Source organism: Trachypithecus francoisi, unplaced genomic scaffold (genome assembly GCF_009764315.1).
Source record: "Trachypithecus francoisi isolate TF-2019V2 unplaced genomic scaffold, Tfra_2.0 Lachesis_group16, whole genome shotgun sequence".
Lineage (NCBI taxonomy): Eukaryota > Metazoa > Chordata > Mammalia > Primates > Cercopithecidae > Trachypithecus > Trachypithecus francoisi.
In genome coordinates, this window is record NW_022681461.1 from 10,010,905 (window position 1) to 10,028,642 (window position 17,738).

The following is a 17,738-nucleotide window of genomic DNA, read 5'->3' on the forward strand; positions in this document are numbered from 1 at the left end:
GGTCTTGGGGAGAACTGCTCCTCCCGCAACAGCTCACTGGGTGATGAGGCCAATCCTAATAACTCTTGTCTTTTCCAAATTTGCACAGGGATAGCTATGTGACCCAAGCTAATCCAATCAGAGTCCCACTCTGGGATTTTACATATAGATGCTGCAAGAGACAAATCCCTTCTCTCTGGTTTTTAGCTACCTGCTGCTACAGGAAACAGTCTTTTGAAGTAGGAGAGAGTGAGGCCAACACTCAGGAAGGAGCTGGATAAGAAAAGGAGTTTCCACTCCTTAAGGTGACCACAATTTCCATTTCAGTCTCATCCTTTGTAGACACAGCTATGTCTAGTTTTAATTTTATTCATCAGAACTTCTTTTCTCATTATAAACATTCATCATGTTTATTGTGGACAACTTGCTTCAAACAAAAATGAGCTGAAAATGTAAGAAAGGCATGAAGGTCTTTTTGCTGTAGGTTTTCTCTTCCTCCTGGTGTCATCCCCTTCATTTTTGTGTAGAAGTAGCAAGAGCTTCCTCTGTTCCCCATTGCCAAAACTAAAAGAGGCAATTTGGTTTTTTCGCTTCACCCAAGAAAAATCTAAGGGGCCTGTTTTATTTACAATGGGAAGAAATGTGGAAATTACCTGGGCTCTTTTCACTTTCCCACACGATTCCTAATTTTAGTAATAATCAGCATCTAAAAAACCCTGAGAGTTTGGGTGTAATGATTTTGTAGGTTTTGGACTGGGTTGCCCTGCTATGTGGGATGACAACAGTAAAAACACAACAAATAAAAAGAAATCCTTTTGAATTAAAGATCAACAAAACGAATGCAACGAGCAACAGTTTATTTATAAAAAAAGAAAAAAACAACTTTTTAACGACATTTTATAGATTAAGTAAAAATACCAGTATTAATATATATGTATATACATAGTGCATATATATTTATACATATGATATAACATTAACATTACATGCTTCTCAGGACAGAAGAATTAGGACATGTTCCCTCATACCAATTTAAAACTCGATCACAATTTAAAATCATGGAAGAAAACTTGATTCCTTTATTTTCTGCTTTTAGACTTCAAGTACAGGAAGTTACCAAACCAGGATCTAAATGTGGAAACCATCTGCTATGCACCAATTACAAGGGACTGCCACCCACAAATGATGAGTCAGGGGTCTTCTGAATTCTTACATAGGTTTCTGTAATCCTACAACCGTGTCAACCTTCTACCTGAGATGAGAGGGAATGAGGAAGCGTGACAGTTTGTAGGTTTCATGTGGACGTTCACATTGACATTGGAACAAAAGCAAACTGAAAAATGCCTTCCTAGAGCAACAACACTGATCATGAAAATCACCCTGGAGGAGGATTCCTTTCTCCCCTTTCCTTGCCAACCACAACACAGAAACTGTCGGAAAACAAATACAAAACAAAACTCAGGGTGAAGCACCTCTGGCGATGATTAGCATACAGCAAGGGACAGAGAGGTAGCGTTTCCCTGGTGACAGCTCCTGGCTGACTCTGATGATTTCAAACACACCCTCTTCTGCAAAAGGCACTCACATATTGTCTGTTTATAAGTCATACAGTGGGATTCCGTACATGGGAGTTTCTCCTACAAATATAAAAGAGATAAGCTGAGGAAATGGTATAACAAAGAAAAGCGTATAAGAAATACATACACATTTTGGATAAATATGCACTTTTCTTTTTTAAAGGACAATCGACATAGTAGTTAAAAAAAAGTCATTGAAAAGTTAGGAATTCCAGCAAAATTATCAGTAAGAAGCAAGGTACTGGAGGATGAGAGATGGAGTCCAAAACACTGAGAGGAGGTACACTAGCTTTTTGAGTGGCCAAAGTAAAAGATTTGCTCTGCTCTGAAACTACAATGACCATCCACAGACAATGGAATGAGAGGGGGAGGGAGGTAGCGGCAGAGAAACAGGTCTAGCCGGAGGGAGGAGTGGCATCCCCTGGCTGTGGGCACAGAAAGAAACACCCTCAGCATCTCCAAAGGAAAGGATGGGCTACATCACCCCCTTGCTTCTGCAGTCCAAACAGACCCTGCCCAAGCCAGAGGCTGTCCTCACCGGGACACAACAGAGCTAATGGAATTGTAAGAGGTGCCGCTGTTGCAGCTCGAGGCATAGGCCTCCTGGCCGTTGCCATCCAGGTTGATTTTGAACACAGAAGATGCCTTCAGCAAAAAGTCTGCAGCATCCCGGCGACCCAGCTCCCTCAGTTTGGACATGAGGGTGCCCACCGTGCTCTCAGGGTAGGCGGTCCATTCTCGCAGCAGGGCGTGGAGGGGGCTGGGGAGGAAATCCTTGGGAGCCCCGTCATTGGTGTTGTACTTTGCCACGAGGTCAGGGAGGCCTAAGTTCATGGCGAGAAGGCACCAGTCCTTCCCCAGGGGGTCGGGCGGGTCCAGCAGGCGACTCAGTTTCCTCCGAGTGAGGAGGTTCAGGTCTGATGCGTGGATGTCCATGCCGAGGCTGGCCTGCGAGTAGACATCGTGACACCCGAAGCACATGATGCTGCTGAAGCTTTCCTTGTACCCCGCCATGGTGTTGGTCAGTGAGGTTTCCTTCAGAGTCTGTGCCCGGAAGAAGTCCCGTGGCTGGTAGATCATGACAGGCTCATGGTGCTCCCGCAGCTGCTGGGGGCTCAGGTAATGCTTCACAGTCAGGAGCCCCGGCAGCGTGGTGGCCATGACGTTCTCAATGGTGCTGCACACCGAGTCCAGCAGCAGGCAGCACTTGATCTTTTCTGTCTCCAGGCCGCGGACCTGGACCTCAATGCCCTGGCCGTGGTTGACCAGCAGCACCAGCAGCTCGGCCCCACGATTAGCCAGCTTGCAGCCATTCACCCACAGGCGGATGTCCGCATCGCCCTCCGTGCTTTGCTGGTGGATCCACCGGCACAGGTTCACCTGGACCTTGTGAAAGATGCCACACGGGAAGGGGGTGAGGTGCTCCACGGGCACGATGCGCACGCCGCCATACACCATCACTTCGTCCTCCTCATCGGCCCAGGAGCGGTGCAGGCTGTCTGTCTTGATCAGGGCTGGGACGTCCACCATGGTCCCACTGCTCAGGTCCCGGGCGCAGATGTCCATGGCATCGAGGATCTGCAGCAGCTCCTCCACGTCGCTGTCAGGCACCAGGCGCTGGATGTCCTCCACGGTGTAGCGGCCTCGGTAGTGGTGCAGCGCCCGCGGGGTCTCCACGGACAGCAACTTCCCCAGGACATTTGTGCAGAGCCAGCGGGGGTCCAGGAGCAGCACGTCCTGAACTGTTTCACTTTGCATGATGTTGATCTGCGGGGAGACAACAGAAAGTCATGCTTAGGGGCAGAGCCCTGGCCAGGTGCACCAGCCACTTGGAGCACAAAAGGGCCTGATCCCGGCAACAGAGGCTGAGCAGATGCTCTAAGGAGTGACCCGAGGCCATTCCACATAGATGCATCTCAAAAACCAAATACCGAGTGGAGAAAAGCAGCTTGAAAATGTCAGAATAGAGATTCTGAAAAACAACTCCCCTGGAGTCTTCAAAAAGGCCAGTGAAATGAAAGGAAAAAAAAAAGGGAGATAGCAACCAAATGCAATGAGTGATTTTAGACTGGATTCTGAATCCCAAAATAAGTACATAAATAAAAATACCTTTAAAAGAAATTATTGGGACCAGTGGCAAACCCTTGTATGAAGATGATATATTCAATCATAGTACTGTATTAATGTTGTGTTTCTGGAATCATCAATTATATTGGGTTGTGTGGGAAAATATCCTTCTCCTTAGGAGATATAGGCTAAATTATTTAGGGAAGAAATGTATCATGTCTGCAAAATAAATAAGTAAATAAATAGAAAGGAAAGGAATCGAGCAAATGTAGCAAGATGTCACCAACTGATCGGCTTAAATGTAGTAAGTAGGCTGGGTACCGTGACTCATGCCTGTAATCACAGCACTTTGGGAGGCTGAGGCAGGTGGATCACTTGAGGTCAGGAGTTTGAGACCAGCCTGGCCAACATGGTAAAACCCCATCTCTTCTAAAAATACAAAACTTATCTCGGCGTGGTGGCTTATATCTGTAATCACAGCTACTCAGGAGGCTGAGGCAGGAGAATCACTTGAATCCAGGAGGCGGAGGCTGCAGTGAGCCGAGATTTTGCCACTGCACTCCAGCCTGGGCAACAGAGTGAGACTCTATCTCGAAAAAAAAAAAAAAATTAATTAATTAAAAAAATAAATAAATGTAACATATATGAGAGTTCATGGTACTATCCTTGCAACTTCTCTAAAGGCTTGAAAATTTTCAAAAAAGAGAACATCGTATTATTATACCATTATGTGAATGTTTAACACACACATAAAGAAGGCCTGGAAGGATATGCTGCCATAGTTGGCCTCAGAGAAGGGGAGAGAGGAATGAGACCAGAGATGATGGCTCAAGGGGACTTCAGCTTTTGGGTTGTGTTTATGTCTTAAAAAAATAAAAAAGGAAAAAAAAGTGACAAAAACCGGAAGGAATTTTCCCTTTATGGAACAGTTCTGTTTCCTCTCTTGGAGAGTGGCCGTCGCACTGGACTCCCTCACTTGGAGGCTCCGACTCCACCAGTGACTACACAGTACTTTCTTGCCCACAGTCTGGCTTAAACCTGAAAGATGCCCCCTGTCTATGAGTCTATTCAAAATTGAACCTAGGTTGAAAATTCCTGGAGGGCAGAGTCAGTATCGATCTAGTTCCTGATACAGCATTGGCTGGAATGCCATTTGCAGTTTGCTCCTAAACACTGCTCATCGCCTCAGGCTCAGGAAAGACAAACGTGTCCCACCGTGGAGGAGGGCAGGGAGCCAAGACAGTCAGCGAAATGCAGTGTGGGACCCTGGCCCAGAAAACAGAGTCAGAAAGGCCACTGGGGAGTTCTGAAGATCTGCAGATGAGACATGGAAGGCAGGTCTGGAGGAGGCCCCGGGCCCATCAAAGTCAGGCCACACAATGTAGTTCCTGCTGCTTAACGTCCCTCCTCCTTTACGTCTTCATGTATTGACTAAAGTCTCAAGAGCAAGCAGGGACGTAATGACAAATAAAGGAGACTATATGCTATGATCTAGAAAGTTGGCTGGTCTAGTACTAGAAAGCAAGGGACTCCTGTGCCAAAGGAGTTTAGTATTAGAGTTGACACATTTTTTTTATATCCAGCAGTATCTTTTCATCTAAGATGTGGTCCTTCACCTGTGTTCCTCCTTGGATTCAATCACTTTAAAGTATTCCTGGAGGTGTTGGCAGATTCGCTGGCTGTTTAGGAGTTTAAAGGCTGATGAAATTATTGCCAGGCGGCTCCAGTTTTCAAGGTCGCCGGCTTGTGGATTCAGGTTTAGTTTCAAGAAAACATGACTCATACAAACTGGCTATAGGGCCAGACCTGGCACCTGAGATTGGGGAGGTAAGCATCTGGCTTTTAATAATCTCAGAGCTGCTTTTAGTTGCAATATTCAGAACCGTTTTTCTTGGCCCACACTAGTTCATGCAGGCTCCCGATTTCACATGGTGGAGAAACGTGAAGGCATTGCACCCTTTCTGAGGAAAGGCACATGATGCCATTAGAACAGGGTTTCCAAACTGCACCCCGGTGCTGAATGTCACAGAACCAGAGCAAAGCCTCCGGTTCTCAATCATTTCTGCATTGCCTGCTAGAGTTTTTTAATGTGCATCTCTAATTGTGATTACTCTGTGTATCTGTGCACTAGAGTTCTCTGTCTTTGTGTTTCCAGACATCGTCTCCACAAGGATACCTTACTGCCTTTCTCAACTGTTTTTGAGCCCAGGAGATCTATGTGGAGCTGGTAACTCCACGCTGATAGAAAGCAGCCATCCTGAAGGCTGCCAGCAGTAGCAGGTTAAGCTCCCGGTGCCCAGGAGGAGGGAAGAGAGACCCAGTCACCCAGGGCAGCGGGCACTGCACTCCCAAACAAACAGACTCGAAACAAAAGCAAAACACTGAAGACAAAATGACAGCTCCTAGGGTAAGCCGAGAACTGCAGTTCAGAGCGTCACTTGAGGCTGTTTGTCACACGTCTGGAAATACTGTAGGGAGCCGGGCCATTTCCACACTGCTTCCCCAGGCTCACACCACCTCCAAGAGCTGGAATTTGGGACAGGCTGAGTCCCTGGCACCTCTCACGGCCCCCTGCCTGGGCTCCCAGGGCCTCACCTCGCCTGTGCTGTGGAGCTGCTGAGCAATATGCCTGAGGTCCTCCTCGCTGGCCAGAGGGTTCAGCTGGTCCTGCACGTCGTATACAAACTGCTGCAGCGACATCAGCTGGTTGGGTCCATTGAGCTTCCTCCAGGAAGGCAGCGTGGAGATGATTTTCTCACACAGGTGAGTCATGGGAGGGCAGACCTAGAAGGGGCACGGCGGGACAGGTTAACTCACCTGCAGCTGTGGGTGCTCTGAGCAGAGCCACAGTGGAAAGGACGCCTTTCATTCAGGCGCCTTGCATGTGATTTGATGAATGAGTGGGTTTGTTTTTGTTGTCGTTTATGTTTTTCTTCTTTTTTTTAGACTGGATCTCGTCATTGCCCAGGTTGGTCTCAAACCCTTGGGCTCAAGTAATCCTCTTGTCTCTGTCTCCTGAGTAGCTCTGACTACAGGTACACACCACTGCGCCCAGCTAGTTAGTGCTTTTTGGGTTGAGTGCTGGGGCGGTTGTTTTTTAGACTTGCCTTGAAGCCTAATCTATTGAGCAACTATAAAGTTTTATAAAGGCTCTTTGGTTCATGTTAAATAGATTTTGAGTCTTCCAGGAATGTTTTTGGAACTGTGGACTCAGTCACTCAATCAACTAATGTTCACCAACTCCTAATGTTTCACTCCCTCATTTCTTCCTCCCTCCCGCCTTTCTTTCTTTGCTCTCTCTCCCTCTTGTGACTGTTTCACTCAGGCAACGATCATTTTATGAACAGAAAAAGAGAATGAGTATCATCATCAATATTAGAGTGAGTGTTTATCAGTAAATGAGGCATTCATGGGGACTGTTGCTGAAATAGTGCTTCCAATTAGACCCATTCTTGGTATATAGGCTGAAGTGGATTTTTAACCTTTTAACTTGGTTAATTAAATCAGCCTGTGTTACAGACTCATGTAATCCACATACCTCTGAATTAGAAACCACACAAGCCACAGGCTGCACTGTGCCGTTAATTCCACACTCCTCTCTCAAATTCTTTTATGTCAGCTAAATTCCACTCTGCATTCAAAAACAAAATTCTCAGGGGTGAGTGCAGTTGACATGGTGGGCTCCACCTGCCTGAGCTCAGGAGTTTAGGGGTTAGGCGGGGGGTGTCTGAGATGCAGCAGATCATGCCAGAGCCCAGCTCAAAAATCTCCAGGGATTCCCTCCTGCCTCAGGAATGCAGCCCAGTCCAGACCTGGTGGGGAAGCCCTGGGGCCTCACAGATCACTGTTAGTTCCCGGATCACCGCCCCGGTTTCTGTGACAGATTCCTCCCAGGCCTCACCGAACTACACCCTATCTTCTGATGATGCCACAACGGGGATGCCCCAAAGAGGATATCTGGTGTGAAGGGCAGGGTTTTCTGGAGACAGGAAAGGGTTTCCTGAGAATTCTGCAAGCATGTCTGGAACCTGAATCTGGTGTGGAAAGCACAGCATTTTCCTATTAGCAAAGCAGTTTAAAAAAAAAAAAAGAGAGAGAGAGATACACCCGGAGGCAGCTTCAAAGGTAAGAGAGAGAGACAGGCATCTGCCCACGTTTGTCCTCAGGCCTGGGCAGCAGGAAGAGTCCAGAGCGAATGCCACCACTTCTCCACTGGGATGCTTGCCCCTTTCTTACCAATTCTGGAGAGCTTTTTGAGCATTATGATGTGACCTTTTATCTGTCCAATGCACTGAGAAGGCTTTTTCCAAGCCTATTTCACCTTTCAGCTGTGTTTACTTGTTTGCCAGAAAAAAATTTTAAAAATTTTTAGATTTTCAAATAGATGTATTTTCTTTTAAAATTTCCAGGGTTTTAGATCTTAATAGGTTTCCTCAGTCCCTAGTTATTTTGAAAATACATTCTCCACAATTTCTATTCAAGATATTTATTATTTTATGTTTTTACATTTAAAAGTTTTAATCCATTTATTTTTGGACTTTGTAGGGTGTAGGAATCCAACTTTATTTTCTTCCAGACAAATAGCCAGTTGTGCCAGGTTCATTTATTAAATAATCTTTACCCCATTAAATTCAAATAACATATTTATTTTCCATTACATTTCTAAAGATATTATAATTTACTTCTACACTCTCTAAGCTTTTCCTCCTATTTAACTGTACTGATTATCAGGGACTTTATAATATGTTCAATTAATTTTTCCATGGAAATTTTAAGATAAAAATCCCAATCCCCTCAACCCATTCAGATGCTAACTGAAACTGTATTACATTTATATAACTAGGGAAAAATAAAATATTCAGTCATATCTTGCAATCCAAGAATGCAGTCTCATTCCCTTTGTTCATTTATTCTTTTCTGTCTTTCAAAAAAGTTTGTGACTGTTTTTCTACTTTTCTGAATTTTTTAAATATTCCACAATAAGTCACTTTTGAAATTTTTTTTGTTTGTTTAATTGGCCAGACATGGTGGCTTACACCTGAGCCTAGGAGTTTGAGACCAGCCTGGGCAACACAGTGAGACCCTGTCTCTACCAAAAATCAAAAAAATTAGCCAGACATGGTGGTGCGTGCCTATAGTCCTAGATACTTGGGAGGCTGAGGCAGGCAGACTGCTTGAGCCCTGGAGTTCAAGGCTACAGTGAGCTATGATCACACCACTGTACTCCAGCCTGGATGACAGTGTGAGATCCTGTCTCTGAAAAAATAAAATAAGTATTTTTAAAGAAACCAATAAATCGGTAAGAATTTCATAAAATTGAAGCGGTCCACCTTTGCCCATAATAACCCTTCATCTCCCATCATCTCCTTGTTTCTCTATTCTTCTTTTATTTTCCCAGAGCACTAGAATAAAAGCATGTCCAGGCAGACACCTCTTACTGAGTTCTACTATGAAACAGTTCCCTGAAACTGAAGGCAAACCAGGAAGTACAAAGGGGTCCAGGCCCTCTCGAGGGTGTACTTACTGAAACAATCTGGCTTCGTATTTCCTGCAGATGATTTCGCAGTACCTTCATGTCCTTTGACCCAGATGCCCCAGCATCCAGAACAAACAGCTTATTTGAAATGTGAAGATCATTTCCAAACCTAAGGGAAGAGCAGCAGCCTCCTCAGCAGTGATTCAATCTCCCCAGGCCTTTCCATGGAGGGGCCAGGCTCCTACTGGCTCAAGAGGCTGGTAGGAAGCAAGGAAAGTCCTGGCGTCCTTGCAAAGGCCCCTCCCCATCCCTGCTGTTGGTGAGCTCTGCCTCGTCACAGTGGGTGCAGAGACTTGGGGAAATTGGCATACACTCAGAGTCACAGGAGCGGGAACTTCAGGTTTGCACGAAGCAGCAGGAACACAGCGTGGAAAGATGTCAGCTCCTCCCGAGGCAGGAAAGGTGAGGCCTAATGCTCGCACCTTACAAGTGAGGACAAGAGATACTGTGGAAAGTGGAGGGACTAAGAATAGAGGTGTGAATGCAAAAGCTACAACACTGACCTAAAAATATTAATAGAAGCCCCATTTTTATATCTGACAACAGATATAGTGTCTCAAGACAATAAATAAGTGTCTCAAGTTGATAATGCAAGATCAGAGATACTAGTATATTATATAAAGCTGCAGGTTCAAACTTTTTCGATAGACTCTAAGTAAAAACATATTTTACATCATAATCCTATACATACCCATACTCTTCAGTGAAACAAACGTCTTACAAAATAATACTTGACTTGAAAAGTACTCTGATCTATCCTAGCCTAGCCTAGCCTATCCTGTCCTGTCCCGTCCTGTCCTGCCCTGTCGTATCCCACTGCATTCATCCCATTTTAAAAAGAATTGGCCATGACTTCCTAAATGAATTTTAAGACTCACTAGTAGGTTGCAAGTTATATTGTAAGATATACTGATTAGTGTTTCTGAACACTGAATACTGCGTACTGAAATCTAAAGAGCTAAACGAAGTCACCTCCGGGCAGTGTTGCTGGGAGGGAGGAAGAAGGGGAAAGACGGTTGCCTTTTATCACGTGCTCTCCATTTGTATTTGATTTATTATGTGGATTCATTGTTTTAATAAAAATGAAAAATAATGGTTGTGCATCCCTAATCCAGAAATCTGAAATGTTCCAAAATCCAAAAACTTTTTGGGCAAAGACAAGACATGCCAAGGAAATGGTTATTAGAGCATTTCAGATGTAGAATTTTTGAATTAGGATGTTCAAGCACTATATATACGTAAATACATTAAAATCCAAACAAATATGAAATCAGAAACACTTCTAAAGCCAATCATTTCCAATAAGGGATACACAACCTGTACAAGAATGGAGTCGACCAAGAAAGAACGACTTTTAAAACCTTTCTCTGGTTCCTGAGGCTTCCTCTGTACTTTTCACACCTCTGCTTCAGTTCTCAGGGAGAGGAGGCTGTCCATGAGCTGGAGACTAGATGGCTGCCCCTCACCTGTTCCTAATCTCTTTCAGCAACGATGTGTCTTTGTCATATCCAAACTCGCCTCCAGCCGGTCGAGGAACATTCATGATGTCAGCATGGGTGGCCACCAGGACAACTTGGAGTGGGTTCTTCAGCTTGCCACCGAAGGCTGGGGACAGAGAGGGAACTGCTTCAGGGCGTGGGTCCTCCTACCTGGCTGCCTCTCCTGCCCAAGTGAGGGGGGTGTGTTAGCCTCATACCCAGGCCGACTCTCCAGGTACAAGTGCAACCTGCCACAGACATGAAGGCCCCATGCCCGCTGTGCTCTGTGACCCTAGAAGGCCCCAGCCTGGCCAACGACAGGATGAGCCCATCTCCTAGGCCACAAGGAAGGTTGCTCAAAGTGGACCAGAATGACAAAGACAGTTTCTCAGTCTCCAAATAGCCCCTACTTATAAGGACAGGGAAAATTTAACCTCTGACAAGGGGGACGCCATTTACAAGACCAAAGAGAGACCTCAGAGTGCAGCAACACCACAGAGATGGGTGAGAGATACAAACCTACAAGTCACACAAATAGCCTCTCACTTAGGGGAGTGTTTAAAACAAACGAAAAAAAGGAGAAAGAAAGAGGCAAAACTGGCAGTACCCAGAGGGGTATTAAGCCATATTCCTTGTATTATTATATGCTTTTCTGGAAAAAAAAATTGACTGCTGAGTGTTGCATTTCACCAGGGAAGGCTGCTTCTCTTGTGGGCAAAGACCAAAAGAAGTTTACTTCATGTTATCCTCTCCTCTGGGAATAAAGTTAACACATTTAGTCAACATGTTCCCTTTCTTCATTTCTCTCTTTTTTTTTTTTTTGAGACAGAGTCTCACTGTGTCAACCCAGGCTAAATGCAGTGGCATGATCTTGGCTCACTGCAGCCTCAACCTCCCAGATTCAAGCAATCCTCCTGCCTCAGCCCCCTAAGTAGCTGGGACTACAGGCACACACCATCACACCTGGCTAAGTTTTTGTATGTTTTGTAGAGATGAGGTTTTGCCATGTTGGCCAGGCTGGTCTTGAACTCCTGAGCTCAAGCCATTCGCCCCCCGCTCAGCTTCCCATAGTGCTAGGATTACAAGTGTGAACCACTGCACCCGGCCTCTTTCTTCATTTCTTAGTAGAATTACAGGATGAAGAAGAGCTCATTCTGCTGACTAATTCTGTACCCTTTAGGTAAAGGTGCAGTAGCTATCCAAGCAGGGATTCCATTTTGCACCCAACATACAATGATCATGGCTCTCAAGTGTAGAAAGAAAGTGAGAAATGCCTTTCAAAGGACTGTTCAGAAATGGGCCTTTGAGGCAGGAATATGCAATTGTGAAACAAAAACTCCCTGCACAACACCACGAACACCTGAGCCCCAGGAATCTTCTCAGAGTGGACGTCTCCTAGCAGGAAGGAGAAAGGAAGGTGGCTCAGCTGTTAGCCACAAACAGTGGGATCTGCTCATGGCCTGGTGCAAGGCCAGCAGCAGCAGTAGCAGGAGCAGAGCAGGAGCCTGGAAGGAGGAGGTGATTCCTGGCCAACCACAGGTGGGACATCACTGGCCCGCAGGGACTTAGCTCACCTATGGGTTCTTCAACTGGGACAAGGGACTTCAGGAAACTGAGCCAGAAAATCACTTGGTTCAGCTGGATCTCATAGGGCTCTTCTAGACTAAAGACAACAACATGGATTGATGTGGGATCATTTGCAGCAAAATAGTCATAACAGCAGAAATACACAGGATTTCCAGAGAACTCCCACACGCTGAAATCGCCAACTCCTACAGAAAAAGAAAAATGATAACAATCGTGAAACACCACTAACTAAATTTCAATCATAATTTCTCTTAGCATTCCAAGGATTCGACGTAGGCACAGTGATACTTATGGCCTTCTTCTGTATGTGTACACATCTTGTTATGACTTGGGTATGGTTTTTCCCCACTAAAACTCACATTGAAATCACTGATGCTCAGTGAGGTGATGATGCTCAGTGAGGTGAAGCCTGGTGGGAGGTGTTTGGGTCCTAAGGGCAAATCCCTCCCAAATGGCTTGGTGCTGGTGAGAGTGAGTGAGTGTGTTCTTGCTCTCATGAGAATGGATTAGCTCTCGTGGGAATAGATTAGGTCCTGAGAACGTGGGTTGATGTAAAGCAGGTTTCTGTCCCTTCCCATGTGTTGACTTCCCATTTGACCTTCTGCCACGTTTAGACCCAGCTCGAAAGCTCTCACCAGAAGCAAAGCAGATGCTGGTGCCATGCCACTTGAACTTCCCAGTCTGCAGAGCCATGAGCTAAATGAACCTCTTTTCTTATCAATTACCCTGTCTTGAGTATTCTGTTACAGCAACACAAAATGAACTAAGACACACATCTACTGAAGTCCGGATCGACTTGTGTCACGCTTACATATCTATAGCATGTATATCCATGTCTGTTTCTCTACTTATGTCTATACCTGCTTAACTCTTTCCCTAAGTACCTTCATTATTATTTGTCTATCTATCTATCTATCAATCTATCTATCTATCTATCTATCCATCCATCCATCCCATGACTACTTCTAATACTCTGTAGTGCTACACACACACACAAATAACATGCATGTACACATATATGTGCATACCTGGGTGCTTACATGGAAGTGTGTGTGTGTGTATACATATATATTTTGTATTACTCTCCCTCAAATATTGGTATATTAAAAAAAAGAGAGAACCACCTGGGGAAAAAACAAAGATCCACCAAGTCATATTATGCAGAAGTGTGAACACCACATCCATAACGACACAGTTGTAGCCTCATATATCCTTAATACAGACACTCCACCTTTACTTGCAGAATTTACTCCTGACAAGGAAGGAGCCAGGGACAAACTGCCCACTTTAGGTTCGTGATTCCCAAACTCACAAAGTCCCACAGAGGATTAAATGAGAGAAGGTGGGTGAAAAGACTTTGTGTCCTGAATAAGTATACATGAATTTTGGAACATGCCAGGGTATAGGATATTGAATGTAACAGTGACTTCATTATGAAAAGTCACCTGAATTTGGCTCAACAGAGAATGACTTGGCCAGGTAAGTGAGGGCCCTGTCCAGGCTGCTCAGAAGCAGCAATAAGCATGCGCAGGTGTGAGAACGGGGACTGACTTGGCCAGAGGAGCCGGCTCCCAGGATGCCTGGAACCTCCAATGAACCTGAGATGCCCCCCTCTACACTGCCACATCCTGCCAGGACTGTGGCCGCCCACCACTGGCCTCTGGGGCCTGGCAAGACCACTTCCACCACAGGATTTGAAGGCTCTCTTCACCTAGTTTACCCCTCAGTGCTTACTCTGTACCTGAAATCCTGTAGTCAAGACGCAGTCTGAGATCTAAAGGGTTTTTCTCAGCCTTGTAGTGAAGGAGGAGGGACCACCCTCCAAAGCTGGCTGCGGCCAAGCGTGGAAAGTTCTGGTACCCAGAAATTGGCTCTGGGAGTGTGGGGTCCTGATGTGGGTTGGGGCTGGGGCTGTGAGAGAGCAGATGGGAGCAGGGCCTGGGGTCCCAAGACAAGCTTCTCTTCTCTCTGTGCTGCCACAGCCAGTTCTGTCTGGGGAGCTCGGAGGAAGTTCAACTTTTAAGAGAGCAAAATGTGCCAGGCGCGGTGGCTCACGCCTGTAATCCCAGCACTTTGGGAGGCCGAGGCAGGCAGATCACGAGGTCAGGAGATCGAGACCATCTTGGCTCACATGGTGAAACCCTGTCTCTACTAAATATACAAAAAAATTAGCTGGGCGTGGTGGTGGGCACCTGTAGTCCCAGCTACTCGGGAGGCTGAGGCAGGAGAATGGTGTGAATCAGGGAAGCAGAGCTTGCAGTGAGCCGAGATTGCACCACCACACTTCAGCCTGGGCGACAGAGTGAGACTCCATCTCAAAAAAAAAAAAAAAAAAAGAGCAAAATGCACACAGACCATGAACTCCCACAATTTTTGCCCCTGGTACAGGGGGACCCTCCACCCCAGTGGGCCTGGAGATGAGCCAAGGGAGCTGCCTGGAGACTGCATAATGGCACTGCTCCAGAGAGGGCACTCAGGCTGGCTCCCACGCACTCTCTGAGTCCTAAGCAGCTAACTGCGGCACCATTTGTGTATTCCAAACACTCCTAGACTGCATCCTGCTCTGTAGTCCAATGGCCTTGGCCTCACCCCAGCCCTAGAGTCCCACTGACATCTCTGTCTGCAGCCACCACCTTGGCTGGCAGCTGCCACCAAGGTCTAGGCATGAGCCATTGACAGAGACCCCACTATCCCTAGCAGAGTAGTGGCTGTGCATTTTCATGCGCCCTAAGGGCAGAATCCCGTCTGCAGTCACTGCTGCTGTGTCTACCGGGTCTGAAGTACGTGCAAATCACACCCTCCCCAGCTGGCTGCATACGGCTGCTGACACTGAAAGCAGGACCACTCTTCCCAGTAGCAGAGTCACAGTGCAGCCACTGCCGCCCTGACTCAAGCATTTTGCCAGGGGCTGGGGATCACATGCACCACCCGCGGACCTGAGGACAGGCCTGCTGAGCTGGACTCCACGATCCCCTAAGAGCCTGAGTATGCTGTCTGGGGGCCTGGGGATCACCCAGCCCAGTCCACCACCGCCGGCACCTGAGCACTCCTCTCAGTGGCCCGAGGTCACGCCCAGCCAACCTACCACTATCATCACAGCTGGCACCCACCTGTATGTGCCACCTGCAGGGCTAGGTACTGGCCTGCCTAGCCCATTGCAGCCACTGCCAACATCAGCACAGATGGCTTGTGAGTCAGAGGGTTGTCTCACTACGACTACTGCCATCACTCACACCACTCCTGCTGCCCAGGGAACTGAGAACCTGACTACCCACCTGGCCCACTGCTACTCCCAGTCCACTGCTACCCACCTGGCCCACGACCTGGCCCACTGCTACTACTACCAGAACTTGAGTAAGCTGCCTGGAGGCCCAAGAATCAACCTACCTGGACCCATGAGTATCAGTGCCAGCATATACCACCTTGCGGCCCAAGGGCAGGCATGCTCAGCCCACCACTGCCACCACTAGGTTCTGAGGACTGGCCTACATGGCATCCCCATCTCCAGAAAAACTTTACCACAGCCTCTACTAACAACCATAGCCCAAGCCACTGAGAAAATGAGACACCACTGGAGCTAGTCACAGCTGAAAAAAAATCATATGGCCACTATGCTACTGCATGCACCTAGAAAGCCAAAGTCCCCTGCTCAACCAACACCATAGACACATCTTCAGGAAAATGCCCTCCCCTGTGAAAGCAAGTTCAAAAAGTTCAAAGAAGTGACTGTTATACCAGATGCACAGATCTCAATGTAAGGACACAAGAAACATGAAAAAGCATGTAAATATTATATCTCCAAAAGAGCATAATAACTCTCCAGCAACAGATTCTAATGAAAAATAAACCTATGCAATCTAAAAAAAGTATTTAAAATCATGACATTAAACAAGTTCAGTGAGGTACAAAAGAATCCACAAAAACAATACAAAGAAATCAGAAAAACAACTCAGAACATTAATGAGAAGTTCACCAAAGAATCAAAACAGAAATTCTAGAATTGAAGAACTTCTTGAATAAAATAGAAAATTTATTCAAAAGCTACAACAATAGACTAGGTCAAGCAGAAGAAAGAATTTCAGAAATTGAAGATAGGTCTTTTGTAATAACCCAATCAGACAACATTAAAAAAATAAAATAAAAAATAAACAAAGCTCTTGTGACATATGGGACACCATAAAGCAATCAAATATTCAAATTTTTGGTGTCCCAAAGGTAAAGGGAAACTGAAGGAGGTAAAAAATCTATTTATTAAAATAACTGTTAAAAACTTTCTAGGTTTGGCAAGAGATTTGGAAATCCAGATGCAGGAAGCTGGAGAGATCTCCAAACAGATACAATTGAAAAAGTGTCCTCTCCATGGCACATTAGAGTCCAATTGTCAAAAGTCAAAGACAAAGGGAAGTCTGAAAACAGAAAAAAAAAAAAAAATCTAATCACTTACAAGGGAACGCTCATCAGACTCACAGCAGATTTCTCAGCAGAAATTCTACTGGCCAGGAAAGAATAAAATGCTATACTCAAAGAGCTGAAAGACGAAAATTGTCAGCCAAGGATACTACACTCAGCAAAGTTATGCTTCATAAGTGAAGGACAAATAAAGTCTTCCCCAAACAAGAAAAGCTGGAGGAATTGATCACCACTAGATCAAATCCACAAACAATGCTTAAGGGAGTTCTACACCTAGAAGTGAAAGGACAATTCCTCCATCATGAAAACACATGAAAGCATATATCCACTGGTAGAGCAAACGTATTAAGGAAGAGAAAGGACTCAAATATTACAACTACAGAAAGCCACCAAACCACAATGATAATGAAGGAGAAAGAAGGGAATAAAAAATATACAAAACAACAAAAAATCAATTAATAAAATGACAGGAATAAACCCTCACATATTAATAATAGCCTTGAATGTATATGGATTAATTTTCCATCTAAAAGATACAGACTGGCTGTTTGACTAACAAAACATGGCCCAGCTATATGCTGCTGACAAGAAATCCATTTTTTTTTTTCTATTCAGAACTTATAAGAATAAACCTTTTATTATTTTTTGCCAGGAACCTTAAAGTTCTTATAGCTCTCTAGTTCATTAGAGGTAAGCAAAACCAAACAAATTTTAAAGGCTGATGTCCACTATCAATTTTTAGAGGTTTGAAAAAGGTAGCTTAGGAACTTTAGATAAGTAGAGCACATGATGAGTTACTGGAAATGCATAGGAAACAAAACGACTATTCATGGCACCAAGTAAGAGCCTTCCTTCCATTAGAAACTAAAAACCATCAATGGTTTTATTAATATATATATATAAAAGTAAAACCTAAAGAAGAACAAACAGCAAATAAATGCAAATTAAAAGAAAAAACAGACAGGAAACCAACCTGAAAATTTTCTACTCAGTTTACCTTGGAGGCTGTAGTGTTACCCAGAGTCAAAAAAACACATGATGAATATTTTGTTCCTGATGCACAATTTAATGTCTTTAAGTTCACCAATACCACTATATATATAT

General features: G+C 45.2%; 1 protein-coding gene across 7 annotated transcripts in view; it reads right to left on the bottom strand.

Annotated features, from left to right (window-relative positions):
• Positions 1-817: 817 nt before the first annotated feature.
• Positions 818-17,738, bottom strand: part of DAPK1 (death associated protein kinase 1) — a 214,435-nt gene continuing 197,514 nt past the window's right edge. For 4 of the 7 annotated variants that reach the window (XM_033236896.1, XM_033236895.1, XM_033236897.1 and 1 more), the window contains 6 exons: positions 12,212-12,409; positions 10,626-10,764; positions 9,148-9,268; positions 6,219-6,407; positions 2,095-3,323; positions 818-1,616 (listed from right to left, as the gene is read on the bottom strand). In XM_033236896.1, coding sequence (XP_033092787.1) covers positions 1,583-1,616; positions 2,095-3,323; positions 6,219-6,407; positions 9,148-9,268; positions 10,626-10,764; positions 12,212-12,409 — 1,910 coding nt within the window. In that variant the 3' untranslated portion in view covers positions 818-1,582. Of the gene's footprint in view, positions 3,324-6,218; positions 6,408-9,147; positions 9,269-10,625; positions 10,765-12,211; positions 12,410-17,738 lie in introns of all 7 variants that reach the window. The other 3 variants (XM_033236900.1, XM_033236899.1, XM_033236901.1) reach the window with 1 other exon arrangement.